At 36.0% G+C, this 19,320-nt stretch overlaps 2 protein-coding genes across 3 annotated transcripts; one reads left to right on the top strand and one right to left on the bottom strand.

The window, feature by feature from the left end:
- Nucleotides 1-228: 228 nt before the first annotated feature.
- LOC106712705 (DNA replication complex GINS protein PSF1) lies at nucleotides 229-2,520 on the bottom strand. 2 transcript variants are annotated; one of them, XM_045678522.1, is made up of 4 exons: nucleotides 2,214-2,520; nucleotides 2,051-2,137; nucleotides 1,601-1,665; nucleotides 229-1,066 (listed from the first exon to the last, which is right to left on the bottom strand). In XM_045678522.1, exons 2-4 carry the CDS (start codon nucleotides 2,120-2,122, stop codon nucleotides 616-618), a joined length of 588 nt encoding a protein of 195 aa, XP_045534478.1. In that variant the 5' UTR covers nucleotides 2,123-2,137; nucleotides 2,214-2,520; the 3' UTR covers nucleotides 229-615. The 2 variants fall into 2 exon arrangements, with proteins under 2 accessions (XP_045534478.1, XP_014360828.2); XM_014505342.2 differs by having other exon boundaries at nucleotides 2,051-2,123.
- Nucleotides 2,521-5,242: 2,722 nt separating this feature from the next.
- LOC106712709 (NF-kappa-B inhibitor cactus) lies at nucleotides 5,243-18,954 on the top strand. Its single transcript, XM_045678521.1, has 5 exons — nucleotides 5,243-5,764; nucleotides 7,093-7,418; nucleotides 16,178-16,266; nucleotides 17,387-17,608; nucleotides 18,176-18,954. Exons 1-5 carry the CDS (start codon nucleotides 5,463-5,465, stop codon nucleotides 18,245-18,247), a joined length of 1,011 nt encoding a protein of 336 aa, XP_045534477.1. The 5' UTR covers nucleotides 5,243-5,462; the 3' UTR covers nucleotides 18,248-18,954.
- Nucleotides 18,955-19,320: the final 366 nt, after the last annotated feature.

The following is a 19,320-nucleotide window of genomic DNA, read 5'->3' as shown; positions in this document are numbered from 1 at the left end:
AGTTTTACATAGAAATAGAAATTATTTTCATTTTACGCGATAACGGGGCAGGTGAAATCAAGTAATCACCGCTTCTTAAGTTTAAGAAATAGCGAAAAATCAATATCTTCCCAGTTTTTTTTATTTTGGATTAGTAAAACTTTTGTATTTAGCATTATTTAACATCTTGGCATAGGCACAATCAATTAAGACATCTCGTACAGACGCCGCAAGGTCGAAATTCCGATTTATACGTAATCATTCGCGTTAGTTTTTAATTTATTTATAGTAGGTATACCAATTAGTGACAGAAATCCTTTTTATTTATCGTAAAAAACATATTAGTACCCATCAAGGGAAATCCATACCACATGATGTACCTTATTGTATGCTTTAATAGGACATAACATAATCACTGGGTTTTTTTTCACACATTTATTGATTTTAAATCATTTTGTTCAACAATGTACTCAATAATAAGAGAACTCAACGAAACGTAACTTTGTTAACCATTCCACATCACTTTATCTATGCACTGAACTAATAGAAAACGAAATAATCCTTGGATTCAGCCCCTTTTCGTCTATGTTGGTTGATTTTTGATGCTTAATAGAACTTACGCTCACTTAATGAATACTAAGTAATTTGTTTCAAGATGCCCTGACGTATCAAAGTCTGACATTCCGAAGTCGGCAGGAAGTGCCTGCTGTTCTTCTTCAAAAGAATAACGTCACCATACTCCAGTTCCAACTTCCCGTAATCTGACAGACACAGGACTTCGATGTACAAGGACTTGGGTGGTCTGAGGTTCTCTGTGAGGTCGATCCCGCTATAACCGATGTCTTGGCCAAGCGACCTCATATACGCCGCGAGGTTTGTGGAATACTTGGAGAACCACGTATACTCGCTATCGGAGAGCAACTCTCTTACATCTGATGGAAGGACAGAACCGAACTCCCAACGTAATGTTCTTATTTTATTCATACGGTTGTAGAGGTAGGCGAGGAGACACCGCTTGTTACGTTCCAATGCAGAGTGTCTCACTTGCACAGTTGTCCAAAGAGATTTGTTCTCTGATGTTGCATTTCTACAAAAAACACATCCTATATAGTTTAAGCAATTCATTTAGTATAAATTTATACTTAGAAATAAAAAAAAATCATGATTTCGTCACTTATTGCAGTGCATTTAATGAGGTTAAAAACTGACAAATGAACTAATATTGATTTACCTTACATAAATTACACTTCCTTTTACGGACGAGATATCATTGCCCGTTTCATTGAAATGCCACAGTTAATATATATGAAATTTTACGAAAACTTGACAGTCTGTGTATATTAGGTGAAATTACAGAAAACGAAACAGGAAAATTTCAGCTAATAAGCACCCTTATGCTGTTTTATAAAGTCAAACCAGGAAAATCAAATCTAGGAAACTTCCGCAATATTATTTTACTACTTATTTGCAGATAAACATATATGTATCACACTCATATTTCTGTCACTGTACATTACCTCACTCTATTTAGAACTTACTCCTCTATATGTCTTATTTATTATTCCTATTTAGTTTAAGAATACTTTGCATAATTAAATATGTATTGAAAATGATAACTCACGCATCTGCCATGTTCATTTTGAATAACACATGCATCTCCTCAATAATCTGACGCACTTTATCATCCTGAATAAATAATAAATTTAAATATAAAAGATTAAAAATTCAACCGATTTTTATGTAATACTTATGATATGTACGAGCAGCTCAACACGGCATGCATTGCATATGCTTGCTGACCCTTAAAATCAGTAATGCTTACAATCAATATGTGAAATGCATCGAGGGTCATTTAGCACTGCACTTTACATTTAGAATGTATAAATTTATTGAAAAAGGCTTTATGACAAAACATCAAAACAGGTGAAACAAAATAAAAACTTATAATAAAGGAAATCTATAATAAACTTGACTGACTTGAATAGACTTGCTTCTATGTACATGAGAAAAGTATGTCATTTAACTACTTTCAAAGTAACTAGTTAGTTATATTTTTAAACTAAATACTTACATTATACTGGTCAATTGTATCACGATTTCTTTCAGCTTCCTTGATTAGTTCTATAACTTTTTCCCCAAACATTCTGTAAGTAAAAATCTTCAGCATAATATAATGAAATGCTGCTTGGCAATGGAGTAATAAAAATAAAATTAATAAAAACAGAATCACTCACCTCTACATATAGCGATAAGTAAAATATATAGACGATACACCTTTTTGGTCTGGAAAAGTATCGATACTACCCCTTCATTATAATATTGATTTTATGATAAACTATACTTGCAAATTACTTTTTGACGCAAGAAATAGATACCGCACCTGCTTGCCTACTCGATTAAACTTATAATACAATGTAGTCCCAATTCTTTGCTTGAAAAATTATATTAAAATATTCCCGCCAAAACAATGTTTTGGTACCCTTTACTTCAAATAGTTTTTTCTTTATCATTTGTAAATAAAATTAAACTTTAATTTAATATGTTTTTATAATCGGAGTTTCACACAATGTAAATCAAATCAAAATGTAATCAAATCAATATTTAAAGGCAAATTAACATAATAAAGAAATTCAAAACAACCAAACACACATAATAATCAGCTTCAGCTTGACATTGACTTTTGGTTTTTTGACATTTTAATGAATTGTGTTCGGATACACGTTAAGCTTTAAAAATCCTTACCAAAAATGACATATCAGGTTTCATGTCGTAACTAGTGTTGGGATTTCAACCGAGTAAAAACTCGAAATGGATAAATACCCATAATTTCCATCTTTTTGTCGAGTTTTTATCCAAAAACATGGATAAAAACTATCTGCAATTTCAAAAATGTAATTTATCATAAACTTTGTTATTTCACGAATATACGAGATTGTAATAAAAGAAAAACAAAAATAAAATTATATTTAACATGCTTTATTAATCAATTTAATGATAAAAACAACTTTTTAATGCGAAATTATTATGTACCTCCTCCTCGTATGTAATATTAATGTTAAAATTTGACAAAATACTTATGCTAAAGTAATGTGATAGCACAATGATAATAATAATTAGTGCACAAAAAACTATTTTTGAAACTATATTTAAAATATTAATAAGTAGTTCAAATAAAAGCATCTAATCAAAGGTGGGTATTAACTCGTTAATCGTAAATAACGAAGTTAACATTTTGCTTAACGGATTAACTTTTAAGTTAACTTGAAAAAGCGTTAAGGCTTTTATTAATTTCCGTTAAACTCAACTCCCGATAATTTACTCCGTTAATCGTTACATCGAGAAATTGAGGAGCAGAAGGTTAGCGTGGTTTGGTCATGTTATGCGGAGGGATGATGTTCATATAAACAAAAAGGTAAATAGATTTAATGTGGATGGCTATAAAGGTAGAGGAAGACCAAAGAAAGTATGGATGGATTGTGTAAAAGAGGATATGTGTATGAAGGGGGTAAATTCAGATATGACGGCTGATAGAGATGTATGAAGGAGTAGTACATACTGTGCCGACCCTCCATAGGGATGCAGGGCAGGTTGATGATGATGATGATGAATCGTTACATTAGAAACTTGGAGACGTGCTGTCATTTTGTTAAAATAACGCGCCACGCCACGCTCGGTTCGGCGGCTGTCAGCGAGTCGAATTGTGAACAAACTAGTTGATAATGGAAATAATATGTGAAATTCGCTTGCAAGTTTGATGCATCAGAGCGTCCGAGAAAGACGTGAACAACAGGACAAAATCAAAAGAAGGATCGGAAACACTTTTCTGCATTTATACTTTTACACTTAGTCTAATAATTGAGGTACGAATACCACTAACTGACTCCAGATTCAATTGCAATCAAAATAATCAAGTGTGAACAGATCGAATGAATGTGTTAGAGAATGTATAGTGAAACAAGTATCGTCATAATAAGTGTGAAATGGTAAATTCAATTTACAAAAATGTGTGCAATTCATGCATATTATCAAAATACATCAAGGGATCTTCTTTTCACTTGTTTTACCTATTTCTATCAGCCCCAAAAGCAGTATAATTTTGGTATGGTTAACTTTTAACAAATAACTTTAACTTGCGTTTAATTTTCACTCTCTTCAATTTAATGAAACATATTCCAATTATATTTAATGAAAGTAATTTTTGCAGCTTTTTCTGTAGTCAAGCGATGTCTTTTATTATTGTGAATGTGTGCGTGTGTACTGAAAGATCGTTCCGACGCGGCCGAAGTACATGGTGCTGAAAGTATGTGTATTGCAACTTTATTTAAATTTGTTAAAGAACAATTCCTTTCCACCAAGTGCTTACTTCGTTGACGCTTTTCCAGATAAAAGGTTTTTGCCAAAATCCTTCCTTTGCCTTATACGCAGCTAAGTCTGCCATTACTTTTATACACAAAAAACATGCCATTTCGTTAATAAAACCCATTGCTTCTAGTTCTTCGTCTTGATTTTAAAAAATGATTCTTGGCTTCATTTTTAAGAATAGTTATATTAGGTAATACTCGTATGGGACGTATTTTAGATTTCATATCCTTGAATATCATTAACACCGTATGATATGAAGTCGTCAAAACTTATTAATTTAAGCTTTTAATTAACAAATATTATACTAGCTTAAGATGAGCTCTTATAGTGGCACTTAGATGCTCGTGCGGTTCTTACGACGATTACCTGGGCACTGCTCGGCATAGGCATAATGGGAGTGGGGGCAGGATAAGCGAAAACAAAGAAATACGTGTGTTTTGGTACAAAAAAATAAATATTAGATTCGCAAAAACATAAATATCCACTGCTTTGGATAAATATCCGATAAAAATGGGTAAAAACGGGTTTTTATCCATTTCGGATAAAAACTCGAGTTAATATCTTTTGAGTTTTTATCATCTGCCCATCACTAGTCGTAACTTTATTTTATAGGTAACTTTGATTATTAAATTCAGCAGTTATTTTTTTTTCACGTTGCTGCCGTTCAAGAAACATGAAAACACTTATCCAAAAGAAACATTTAGGCGCACAATTATTTAGTTGTTGTTAAATAGTTTTAACTTATTTTTGACTACTTGGATTTTATTGAAAAATAATCACATATTTTACAAAATGTCGTTGCGACTATTCGATTATGGAAATTTCCATTTATAATCTATAACGGGTATGGCAAAGGGAGGGGTAGAGGGGGTAGAGGCTTGAGAGGAGGCTGGGCTTGTCTGACTTGTTATGACGTATGACGTTATGACGTTCTTTTCTGTTTCTGTTGAATGTCCATTTTACAATTCGCCAATTCGCATTCATTGCACACGCGATTTTGAACCGACACGGTTGTTTGCAAGCAAAACATTATTTACTTATTAAACATGCCTTCGTGCCATTGCCAAGTGTAAATTTACTATTATTTGAGTGTAAAGTAACGTTGTGATCAAATATCCAAAATGAGTGCCAAAAAAGAAACAAAAGTTTTTGAAGACAAAAACACAGATTCAGGCTATCTGTCAGGAGTAATAAGTAGTGAACAGCTGTCAGGAGAAATACATGTCGGAGCCGTTTGTGATAGTGAAAATGTGTGTCAGTTTTCGGAGGAACAAATAGACAGTGGTTTAGACTTATCTGAATGCCTTTCTAATGTTAAGATTAGTGATACGGACACGCAGGTGCCGAGAATTACAGTGAAACCTGCAAGCCTGGACTACCCACCTTACCAAATACTTTTCGAGCAGGACGACGATGGAGACACGTAAGTCATTTGTTAAAGCTTTTAGAACTATGTAATTTAGACCTTGAAATACAGCGCTTTAATAACTCTTTTTATATACAATCTCTTAACTTGTTTTGCTAGCTTTTAAAGTAGTTGAGAATATGATTTATTTCTTGTAGGATTCTTATAATGTTAATATAACAATTGATAATCTTGAATAAAATAATCTGTGGATGCACATGGTAAATCAAGAAATTTGCCTTAAACTCAATAAACTTAGCTTACTAAATATTATCTAGTGTGAAATAAAAAAAGTCTTATAAGAATCTTGTATAAATTTGAAATAAAAAATGTTGTAACATTTGGTCCAACTTCAATAGTGGGATAGTTTTTATGTTGACTTTTAGCAATATTTGTAATTATAAATACAATACTTTATATCACTACTAATATTACTATACTGCGGGTTTACATGTGAAATACCTGGATAACAACATGTTATCTTGGGTTTTTCAAAGTGGAGTGACAATATCAAGTATCTTAGACAAGTATTATTAGAACTTAAACAAAATTAAAAAAATTAAAAAAATCAGAAAATAAGTTATAATAATAAGTTCAAACAACTTTTGAAGTAATTTCAATGCTATTTATTTTTTAATATATCTATTCCTTGTCATCTAAATATTGAGAAGCACAAAAATTTATGACAAAGTATTCATAACATCATCAACAAAATTTGTATAGATTTGTGCAGTGCAATCAGGTGTAAAGAACACCAAAAAATCTCTGCTACATTATAACATAGGTTTATATTGCTTTGAAGTTACAAACAATCCATTGCTGTCTATTCATTATTGTCCTTTAATTGAATTGCATTTAGTCATTTCTATTTTAATTAATGATACAGCTTTATTACTTTATGAATATGTTTACCAAACTGTTTCTGTTAATTAAGAGAACTTTTAAAAAGAAATCAACATGAAGACATAATATTCATGTTGATGGATAGGTAAATAAAAATATTACTAAAATTAATCCTGTTTTTAAATAAAACATTTTTTTATGTACAGAAATAATACAGTAATTTCAATATCCTTAAATTTTTTCTTTACTACTTGTGTTTCCCTCTGCAGTGCAAAAAACCCTGTATAATGACAAGATATTAATGACTCGTAACAGTCAGTATGATGAATTTTAGTCATACAGAATAGTTATATATTGCAATAATTGTAATTTAAGTTATAATAAATGCCAACAGCCAACAATGGATAGCTAACTACGAAGTCTTTAACTGTGATGGAGTAATAGTACGTAATTCAATTATATTTAATTGTAGGACCTTCGTAATTGTATTTATTTTGTGACAGGCAACTGCACATCGCATCGGTCCATGGCTGTGAGAAATCAGTTGGTACTCTCATCAGAGTCTGTCCAGAGAAATCTTGGCTTGATGTGGCCAATGATTATGGGCACACAGCATTACATTTAGCAGTTATGAGTGGGAATGCTGTGGTCACGAGAATGTTAGTGATTGCGGGGGCATCGCTGGCACTCAGAGACTTCAACGGAGACACACCGCTGCATCTCGCCGTGGCTGCAAACAACAAAGACTGTATACAAGCTTTGCTAGCGCCCGTGCAAGACCAGCCACATCAGAAGTTGTCCACGGTTCTCAATCAGAAAAATTATAATGGTAAGTTTTACTTTCACCTTATTTTACAGCATACAGTATGTCTCAGTATATATTGACATTGTCCGTTATGTTTATTATAAAACAATCAGGATGTTAAATATCATAGATTAAATTGAATAGATCACAACCATGTCTCATCTCATAGGTGAGACGGCAAATCATCATCATCATCATCAGCTCACTATACGTCTCCACCGAGGGGCTCGGAGCCTACCCCAAGTTAGGGGTGACTAGGCCATAGTCAACCACGCTGGCCAAGTGCGGGTTAGTTGACTTCACACATATCATTGAATTTCTTCTCAGATATGTGCAGGTTGCATCACGATGTTTTCCTTCACCGTAAGAACGTCGTCGGATAAATGTACATATGTAACGGCAAATCAGAGGAATTTAAATATTTTTTTTTATAATTTTATAATTTCTTACTAAAATGCCGTCTGATGCATCGCTCCGTAAAAACCAGGGTTTTCCCGCCAACGCTGCTCTACGGATTAACCTCAATGGTTTTTTTTATGTTTTCCTTTTGTTTTCTATTGTTTTGTGTTGCGGTCTTGCGGTTATTGGCTGAAATAAATGGGCGAATATGATCAGGATAGAATGATCATCAACCAACATTGAAACCTTTAAAATTACATACTTCCAGCGTACGTTGCTATGTGTCGTAATTATCTTATTTTTAAAACTCCTTTATTTCATAAAAAAACATATACTGTACTACAAGTACATATAATATAATTTTTTAACTATGTAATCGTGGGTTTCTGAGACCAAAATCCTCTTTAAAACATATATTGTTATCTATGTTTTGTCAAAAATATATGACAGGGATCACGATATGTTTTATACGGAGATATTGGTTTCTAAAACCAATGGTAAGTGAAACCTTTTATGTAAATGTTTGACATTTAACGTGTAGCTTATCTAAAAATTTCGTAATGTCCTCCATTGATAAGCAGAGTTTTTTTCATGGCAAAATAGTTTTTATTAGTTATACGTAGGATACACACACATACACATTTCCACCAATAACATAAATAGTAAATTATCCTAGTTAAAGATAACTAGTCCAAAGTTTAGTACATGCAATATACGATATCATACTTTTTACTAATGTTATAAATTCGAAATTTTAGATTTATGGATGGATGGATGTTTTTTAGAAGGTATCTCCAGAACGGCTCAACGGATTTTGATTAAATTTGGCATAGATATAGCACATAATCTGGAAGAATACATAGGCTACTTATTAAGGTTTTTTAATTTAAGACAGCTAGTATTATATACACCTTTATTTACCACATCCACCTACCTTCATTTTCAATAAATACATTTGTTGGCCTTAATTTTAGAGTGTAATTTAATTGTTTGTGTAAAATGTTGACCTCTGATAGTGCGCTGACCGATGCCGCGTTGATACTTTGTTTAAAGCCGCTTTTTTGTATCTCTATATTTTATGGTTCTATTTAATTTACTAATTATCTTTTCATAATGATTACTAAAGATTGTTTGAATCTTTAGATAGTCGACACCAAATATAGCTTGAATCACGATCTTCCGTCTCTTAGTTGAATATTTGACGATACTGCTCTCCAGTACTGAATAAAGCAATTTTAGTGCTGAATGAGTAATATTATAGGAAAACTCAACTCTAAGCGAAAACGGATAAGAAATCTGCGTAACCGTTAATTGTTTCGCATTAATGTTATGACGTAATATCTATATTAATGTAACCGTGTCAAAAATATTGTTATACATGTGTATATAACTCACACTAGCACACCTGCAGTTCACACATGCATACGTGTTCACTTCTCTCTTATAATTAAAAAATATATTTAAAATATGTTTACAAATATTTTTGTATTTATGGAAATCGTCATGTGACAAAATACAGTTTGGGGAAAATCGATTTTAACAAATTAAATCGATGTTTTTCAAATCCCAATCAAAATGTTGTCAATGTTCCATGTGATTTAAACATTGTCAGAGTTTCAAGTACACGGATTGATAATTTCTCACCATGTTACTCTGGTGCTAAAACATTTCGACTATACATTAGCAAGTATATGCGAAAAAACATTTTAGACGTTTGAATTTCGTAAATAATTTAACCAGTTTTATATGTTTTACATCCTGTTTTGATTGAGAAATTAAACTTTAAAATATCCTTGTCGCATAAAAAAACTTAAGTTTTTTTTCTTTATTGTTTTAAAACTGGGTCCTGTCATTTATGCTATTGCATTATTAACTGTATTGGTTGCTAATATTAATTCAGTATTATAGCAAACTATGTTTTTTTTTTCATAATCGTACAATACACAAGTAGGTACAACACAAACAAGGAAGTTACTTTATTACTAGCACAAATGTTATAAACATAACGAGTGGAAGTTACCGTTACCTCCTACTAAAGGTCACGAGTTTAGAAAAAAACCCTTAGTCGATTCCTTATGTGGAGGTTCGCGAAACCCCCAAGGCCCTTGCCCGGTCCAATGACATCACTCGTACTGCCAAAGCTTACTCACTGCACTTAATCCTTTATTTTCATATGTTCGCCGCAATGATAATTATTGTGATACGGCACTCCGATCTCTGCGTACGTTGTCAGCGTACTACGTCTAAGATGTTACGCAATCACTAGCTACTTATGAGATATCTCACTCATTTATATTTAATGTTGAAATATATACTATGATAAATGATTTCATATATTATTCTAATTAGATTTTGCACGAAGCAATAGACCAGTATGAAGTGAAGGGTATATCAAATCAATTCTGGCCAGTCGGGCGTTGTTTCCGTTTAGTGTATTTAGTGTATGCATAAAAAGCTAATCGGTGTTGTTCCGCAACATCATTTGTTTGCGATCACAAGATCAACTTCCCGATTCCCGATGTCCGCGACCTCGCTACCACATCCCGGAACTGCCGAAACAATTTCCTGTCGCATTTTGTATAATCTGAGTTGAGTAACGGATGTGAACGAACGCAGTTCACCTTCGAGCGTAAACCAACACAAGCCATTGACTCGAGGAGAGACAACTACGTAGTGCATACTCGATTGCAGAAGTAATACGGATCTATCATCATTTATGAATTGAATCCTAGGATTCCGGAATGAAACTTGTTTACTACAATGGCGATAGCCGCATGACGCGAACCTCGTTGACGGATGTGCACTGATTTAATGACTTCTCAACTGTTGATATAAACAGTAGTCGTTGCAATTATAAAAGAAAAAACGTTAATTGTTTTTACATAATGTCTCGTGATTAGATTAACATCTTCAAACTCATTAGATTATTAAACATTTATTATGTTCCTATTTAGTTCTGTCTTCACTTAATACAATTTTAAATAAGATTGTCTTCTACGGACCACTAAAAGATATTGTTTTCATCTTGGTTTTTATTCTATTTATCTCATTCATTTGTTTTCGATGCATTTGAGTGTGATTCAAATGAAGCTTTAATTTCAAAAGACTGAATTGGAACAGCTCGCACATAAGTAGGACACTTATGTGCGAGCTGTGACCTCGCGAAATGTACAACATTAAAATGTGATTAGTGTCGGCGAAGCGCTCGCTAAACATTCTCGCGGGTTTTCCATTTGTTATACAAGCGGTGAGTTTCAGCGCGGACTCTTTAATGCGTATTTGCATTCGGTTTTACCCACCAGCCTGACCTTGCCGAGAACCAGTCGCGCGCCAGCGCCAGCCTCCCTCCTACCGGTTTCAATTACATCTGTCTTTTTAAGGTCATCATTATCTCTATATTTCGATAATTACTTATTTTCATGGGAAAAATGTATTACAAATGACCCCTTTGTTAACATTAACCACTGAAATAAACTGTATGTGTCTTACTTGTCTTACAAGGAGCTTTAATATCAATGCAACAAGTTTTACACGTCCACATCAGATTGCTACAGCAATTTTTACGTAGGAAGTGAAGCGTGCGCTGCCATCTGCCGCGGCTAGCAATAGCGGCGGGTATTCCCAAGTTAGCGTTGAGCAGAAGTGAAAGCGGCGTTGGGATACCCCGGCCCGGCCCGGCCCGGCGCGGCACACCGGGGCCGCTAATTGCTGCGTTACGTCGCAACTGAATTTTGGATGTCGCGTACACATCTTAGTTATATAACGATTTCATTCAGATATTCAATTTAAATATATGTAACTACTAGCTATCGCCCACGACGCCGTCCGCGCGGAATTAAAGAAAAAACTTAATAAGTAAATGTAAGAAGTATGTGTGTTCTTCCAGACTATGATCTACATATGTGCCAAATTTCATCAAGATCTGTTGAGCCGTTCCGGAGATACCTTCAAACAAACATCCATCCATCCATCTAAACATTCGCATTTATAATATTAGTAAGATTAACAGTAATATATAAAATATAGTGATATTTAGAAATGTATCATTTGTAAATAAGGAAAATAAACAAACAAGCACGAAAAACTTATAAAAGAATCAATCCAAATACCGAGTTTATCTCTTCATATAAAAAAAAAAATTCTAAACGGAGTATCCTGGAAACACAACATGTTTCTATTTCTCGATTATGGAACAGCTTTCAGTTTATAATAAATCCAATACATAATTGCTTCCAATTAAGATTTTAACCATCGGTATCGTACGTAATAGTCACCACAACGACTTTTGAACAATTTCCGGTTGACATCCTTCGAACTTCGACTTCGAACATTGAGGGACCTTTACGGTTTTTAATGCTGCAAAATTCCAAATGACAATTAAAGGAAAACCACAAACAGCCCCCGTGAGCGCTCTTTCGTAAGTAATGATGACCACGCGAACCTTTTGGGTTATACCCACGTGAAAGTGCGCTCCGCAGCCGCAGGTGCCGCCGCGGGCCGCACGCCATTGTACTGCATCGCTTACTTTCCATCTTGCCTTAATACTTGCGACTTGCGAGGTGTTTGTTAGCTTGCAAATGTGTTGACACAATTGTTACGCAGTCTTTTATTAATTTGAATCTCCGTCATTTCAAGTACTTATGTCACGCTCTTCGCTTGGCATTCCAATGTCATAGTTTTTGTAGGAATTTTTTTTGACTGGATCCACGTCAACTTAATTATAATTTTAAATGAGTCCTCTTTGTGTATGTAAATTATTCCCTGTTTTCCGACAACACCGTTAACATTCTTCTGGTAAATTGCACACGTAATAATAGATTAAATATAAGATAAAAGTCTCGCCAGTTGTCGATACTGTCATTACTGGACGCAGCTCGGGCCCTGTGCCAAAGCCTAGCTTAGACCTCATAAGTAAATATTTTTTCTCATCTGAGACAGTAACTATCTTGGGTCCAAAGACATTACGATGATAATCTGGAAATCTCTCGAAAATCAAATCGAATCCGGTTTCAAGCGTAACTTTATACAATATAGGAAACATTTCAAGGTGTGCATTTAGGAATTTCCATGTGCGATGTACGCTGTTAGCGCACTGTTGGCGCTCTATGGGCCACGCAGTCTGCCCCACAGGCTCAACTAAGACAATTATTTACATGTGTTTTTTTTATAATTATTGTGTTGAATATCAAAACAGTAGAGTTGAAGTTAATACCCACTTTGGTCCATGTCTCCAGAAAAACAAGTTCATCACAACGAATATAGAACATGTTATTTTTTTCTACGTAATATCTTAACGTTAAAAAGATATGACAATGTTTTCTTGCGAGGGTCGTGATCCGGCATCGGTGCGGTGCGGCAACTCTTTTTTGCCCACAGATAATGGGTCAACGGTCCGATGACGTGCTCCGCTAACAATCGCTACCGAACCACTAATTATACGAGTACAACTACCTCGTACACTTATAAAACTTTCTCCTAAACTGCTACAATGAAACTGAAACTTTGGTACTTACTATTTGTACTGAGATACATTTGACAGGCATTTTATAGACATGAACTGTATTTAACGTTCAGTCCCTTTTAGATAAATCAAACTTACTTGGATTCATTGATGTTGGTCTCAAATGTAGGTGTTATATGAAAGTTGAAAGTAATAAAACAAAAAATATACTTTTGATCCGTGACTTATCAAAGAAATGTTTGCGCGTGTGCAAAGTGGCGTTATCAGTAAACACTTATTGTTAAACAAACGGGGTTTTCCACCTGTCGAGTGTCGACCTGCTTCCCCGATGTCCTCGCGCCACGTGACGTCACTTCACCTCGCCCCGAACACAGTAAATGTATATGAAGCAATTGAGTTATTACTTGTTGACATAACAAGTGCTTACGACTAAGGTTCACTGCTTGATTCTCGTGTTTTTATTCATCCACGCACTCAATTATTTAGTAACACTTTTAGTTCTATGCAATAAATCATATTTCGTTGCGGTAACAAATTCCAAGTGTTACCCATTGCCCGCGGGTGCCCCTAACTACGTCATTTGCTTATATCTACATGTAACTCATGGCATTGACATTTATTTTGTCGGTCGTCGCTTATCATATCGTGGCTCGGAGCATAACTAGTATCGTTAAATATGGTAGGTAGAGATGTGTCGCACTCTTCTGTATGTGTTTCTCTCGCACAAATGATCACAACATGTTTTATACGGAAACAGTGAAAATACGATCGCCATTAGCCTTATAAGGCGAGAGACGTCGACGCTCGCGCCGCATTGCTTGGAAAACCCCAGCGGGCGCGCCGACCCCGCGCCCCGCAACGCCCGCGCGCACCGCACTCGCCTGCCCCGCCCCCCTCCCGCCCTCAAGCCCCGCACTCGCCCGCTAATGAAATTCCACCGACATCACGAGTACATGAACAATTCTCTACAATACATTGGATAATAACAAAAAGCCTGGCCGTGAAAAAACTATTTCTATTACCTTGTTTCGCAAAAATTAATTCACACTACTAAAGATGGCAAGTAAGTACCTACTGTACTAAGAAAAGCCAAAAATCAAGATAAGAACCAACCTATCTCTTAAATTTACATCATTATTATACCCACTCTTAAAATTCCTTACAACTAACAAAAATATATCAAAAGGTAAAATCTTACCACCACATTTCCTAATTATGCGTTGTTTAAGATATTGAATTGCGTTCACAAATTGACGAAACTTAACGTTCAATATAATCTGAAGATGATCTGTTGAAAACCAGTCAGACTGAGGTTTTCTCGGAATTTTTATGATATTTTCAAGAAATAGCTCGGCCGGTGTTTCCGGTCTCGGCACTCCATTATCATACATCTCATTCATTGTAATCACTTATTCACTTAACGCTTTTCAATTAATGCCTACTGCCTACTGTTTACACAAGTTGTAACACGCAAGTAAAATTTACAGATTGGACAAGAATTCTCAACTTTGTTGCTATGTTATATGGTTTAATTTACGAAGCACAAATTTTTGTATTTCTAGAAAATGCTATGGCTCTCAATACTCAATATGATAAAATCTAGTTTCACATTGGAATTTTATAAATATATGCTCATGCATACAAATATGATTACGAGAGACGTGTTAATTTTTAAGTAACTGTTGGCGGTTTGTATGAATTCCATCACATGTGGTAAATACAACTAGTGAACAAAAGTAAAGAATTAGCGACTATATTATACATAATATGCGTGTTTTTCTATCCTATTATACATCGTGGCTTTTGGAACAATTTATATTTCAACACGAGATGAACCCTAGATAGATGAAGCCATTGCTCACTCTCACTCGGAATAAATCGTCGAGTAATAACTCTGGGGAGATTTAAAATCCTCTCCTGATATTTTGGAGCGCGCTGTGCGCCCATTTATTTATGTCGAGATGGAAATAGCTCGAGATCTAGGCCAATCGCACTCAGTCGCGTCGTTGTACCGCGGCATATCGCGCCGCCATTGGGGCCCCGCAAACATAGTCTGGAAGAACACAGGCTTACTTATTAAGTTTTTTTTAATTCCACATAGACGGAGTTGCGGGCGACGACTAGTATCATTATAAATACAGGGTCACATTAATGTCTATTTGACAAATAAAAAAAAGTATACAAAAGTTTTTGGTTTTAACCAGATTGTTGAAAAATGTTGCATATCACAATTGCGACATTTTGTATATATCATAATATTTTTAATAAGGAAACGTGCTTTAAACCAGACGGACCGCTGTCCTGATAAATATGGACCTTGCCATCTGTTTATAGTAACATGATATTTTGAGAACAAGAAACGTTCGCAATATTTTTGTACAGTACACATTTATCTATTGACTCAGTTCTTTGTCAAATAAAAATAATTAACAAAGTGTTGACAGAACCAGTAGGTTTCATTTTAAAACTATGTTATCCAAATCTGTCCGAGGGGTTAATTATGAACAGTATGCTATAGTGATAGGTGACAGCTCACGTCACATCTGTGACTCCCTCCCCACTCCCCGCAATGCACGTGCCTCCACCCTCACCGGCGCGGCGGAGTGAGAGGGGCGTGACGTCACGAGATCCGCTAATGTCACGTACTTACGCGACGCTCACCGGCCCGCAGCGGCCGCGGCCGCTCGAGCTTATGGCCAACTGACCGCTCCGGGGTTCAGTTCCCACAGCGTGGCGTCAATGCACGATGATTTGTTCGATAAGTTATTAACATTGAAAGATATTACATCATCTATATTAAACATTTGTAAAGTTGCACGCTGATATAGAATACGATATACTTCGAAAATCGTGATACGTCGCCATACAAAATTAAAGTTTTTAATTGATAAATTTTCCTACAGTTTTGTGTCTGTTGTTGCAGGTCAGATGTGCGTGCACCTGGCGGCCGCAGCTGGACACGTGGACACGCTCAACACGCTCGCATACTACGGCGCAGACCTCAACGCTGCGGTGAGTTCCGACACTATCACATCATGTTGTATAGATACATATGATCTTACAACCCACCAAATATAATAAACGATGCCAGGTTAAAAGGCTAATAATGGACCTATAATAACGATGAGGCAGTTCAAGAATGGAATATCATGAAGAATAGTATTAAAATATAAATAAATCTTGGTTTTGAACGAACTTTGGATAAACATGTTGACTGAATGGCGTCACTCTGTCGGGGGGCATTGATAAACTTGCATGTCTCCATGCACGTAGGTCCAGTGTCCGGCTTTCGCATAATGCACACTTAGATATTTATGCCGTTTTGTAAGGCAAAAAATTATCGCGGTTCGAAATTAATCGTATTTTAGTCAATCGACTATCACAATGTTACGATTTTACGTCATATTGCAATGGTGACCGGGGCAACAATCTGTACTTCTATAACTGTCCTTTTCGCTAAGCTTTTGTTGCCTCCGAGTAAGCTTCTAACTCACGTTTATATATTTAATTGAAATCATAAGTCATCACATGTCATAAATATGAACATCGCGAGTATGTCCCAAACCCAAAGAAGGAACCCTCGTATTTTGTATCAAATCAAAGTAATTGACAAAGTGCGACAAGTTAGTACGTACCTCGGAGCGCATCTCGACAACACAAAACAAAAATCCCACCGGGAAACCCGTCTCTCTAATCAGCTGATAATACCTCGTACTGATAGCTGGCGGGTTTTTTTTGTCTCCGTTCGCTAACATTCCGCTCCGACGACGCTCGCAATATCAACTCTATGGTGTTTAGTTTAAAGTCCTCAATGCAGCAGCGGTGCGTTTAGACAAAAATGCTACGGTCATTGCTGATGTACAAACGTTTAAACAATGTGCAATAACTTAATTTGTGTAAATACCTCAGTTTCTTAGAGTAAAGATAACACTGGAAATTATTGTTGATGATAGTGGCAAACTTGCTATGAAACAGTCTTTAATTTTCCCCAAGTCGCTGTTGTCGTTATAGGTAGTCATAATATCTGATCATTATTTACATTTCCTGCAAATTTAAACTTTAAAGTATTAAATCCCTTAAAATTCGCCTCATGCGATAACCCCCCTAAATGTAATGTTTTGTATATTTGCAGGAGGGTCTGGCGGGATGGACGGCGCTGCACATCGCGGCGCGACGCGGGGACGCGCGGCTGTGCAGCGCTCTGCTGCAGCGCGGCGCATCTCCCCGCGCACGCAGCATGGCCGGCCGCACGCCGCGCGCCATGGCCGCCCGCACCGCCGCGCGCCACGCCTTCGCCGCGCTACCCACCGACGACTCCGACACCGACACCGACTCGGAGGATGACGGAGACGAAGTCAGTATACACAACATACACTTTGTATACGATTCAAACTTTATATAGGCTAGCTTTAGTTAGCTCCGAGTCTGCCTCAACATATCTTTTTTACTGCGGGTACTTAAACATTTTATTCTGTTCAATCACTTATTATGATGACTTAGAAGTGGTACATAACTGCACATTATTTCATCACATGTGATGTGATGAAAACAAGACTGTTTATAAAAACATTGCGATAACGAAAGCGGTTCTTTGTGAGATGTTTCTGGAACAGTGAGTAAACAAAGTGCCGAGTACACTCGTTCCATACGCGACAGATGTCATTGTTTTTCCCCCCGCGGCCGACAACCGCAACGCGTACATTCTCAGAACTACCATTACACGGGAGTTAGAGCGCCTCCGCAGGAAAACTAGCGGCCGACCGACGAAGCGTCACCAAACGTCATGCAAACTCGATAAGGGAAATAAACTTACTGTCGGGATACAACAAATTATTTAAATATAGCCCGTACAATTTGCGTGCAAGTTATGTGTAGTTTGTACGTAACATGAGTACTAACCAATGTATCCCTTCTCTTCCAGATGTTTGACAGCGACACGGAGAGTCTATTTGAGAAGCTGAAGGAAAGTGCGAACCTCATCAACGTCGCGTAAGCCCCTCACCTGGCCCCCCTCCAACCCCGCGCGACACAACAGATATATATAATTAATATAAATACATTGTTAAACTACCTATCTACATAACATGTTGGTATAAAATAATGACCGGTTGATGATAACGTTGGTTACTATCAGAGTACCGCGTAGTGGTAGTGTCCTCATGTAGAGACAGGCGACTCGCAGCGCTGTGACCTCCGCCGCAGAAAGGTTACGTGATAGCGCGGGGTCACGAGATAACAGCTGGCAAACATACGGCGCATTAACTTCGCTTATAAATCAAACTATTTTCGTTGTTTAATTTATATCTCTCTTAACATACCAGTATACATAACTATTGCAAATACCAATTCAGTCTATTTGCGCGCGAATGTCAGCCTGACGTGACAGTTGACATCGCCCGCCGCCATTCACGTCAACTGTCAGCTGTCATAGATTACAAGAAGCCGCGGGAAAAGGGGTCACGTCTTCCTCTAAACTATGCCCTATATCAACAGATAAATATATTTATAATTATATTATTAAACTTATGTATATTATAATCATTTATGTAACATTTTTTATAACCCGTTTGTGAAAGTGACACAGAAGCTGCGCAATGAGAGACTGTCGTATTTATCCCGGTGAAATATAATTTTCATCGTTGGTATAAACTTTATCAGACAAATGGCGGTTTTGTCCTAACTTTCGAAGGAAAGTGGCGGCTAAGGCCCCATATTGTCGTACTGTTTTCTATTCTTTTATGGAGTTAAGGTTTCTCTCTCATTTTGTTACCTAATCTGTGCATTTTCACTCACCTGTACCGCCGATGAGAAATGTCGTAGTTGTCCGCCGCTGGCACCTCTACTGTCTAGACTAGTATTTACTTGTGTTAAATTCTATAGTTATGTATTTTGTAAAACTGCCTCTAACTAGTTGGATAATTTTACGAAAAACAAAATTTGTATATAAATCATATTATTTGGAATTTGTTAAATATTATAAGAAATAAAAAGTATATTATTGTGCAGTTTTAGTCTAATTTATTATGTATCGTATCTAACCGATAAGGAATTATGTATCTTTTATTT

This window comes from Papilio machaon, chromosome 7 (genome assembly GCF_912999745.1).
Source record: "Papilio machaon chromosome 7, ilPapMach1.1, whole genome shotgun sequence".
NCBI classification, from domain to species: domain Eukaryota; kingdom Metazoa; phylum Arthropoda; class Insecta; order Lepidoptera; family Papilionidae; genus Papilio; species Papilio machaon.
The sequence above is the reverse complement of the archived record's forward strand: the minus strand, read 5'-3'. Positions and strand labels throughout refer to the sequence as shown.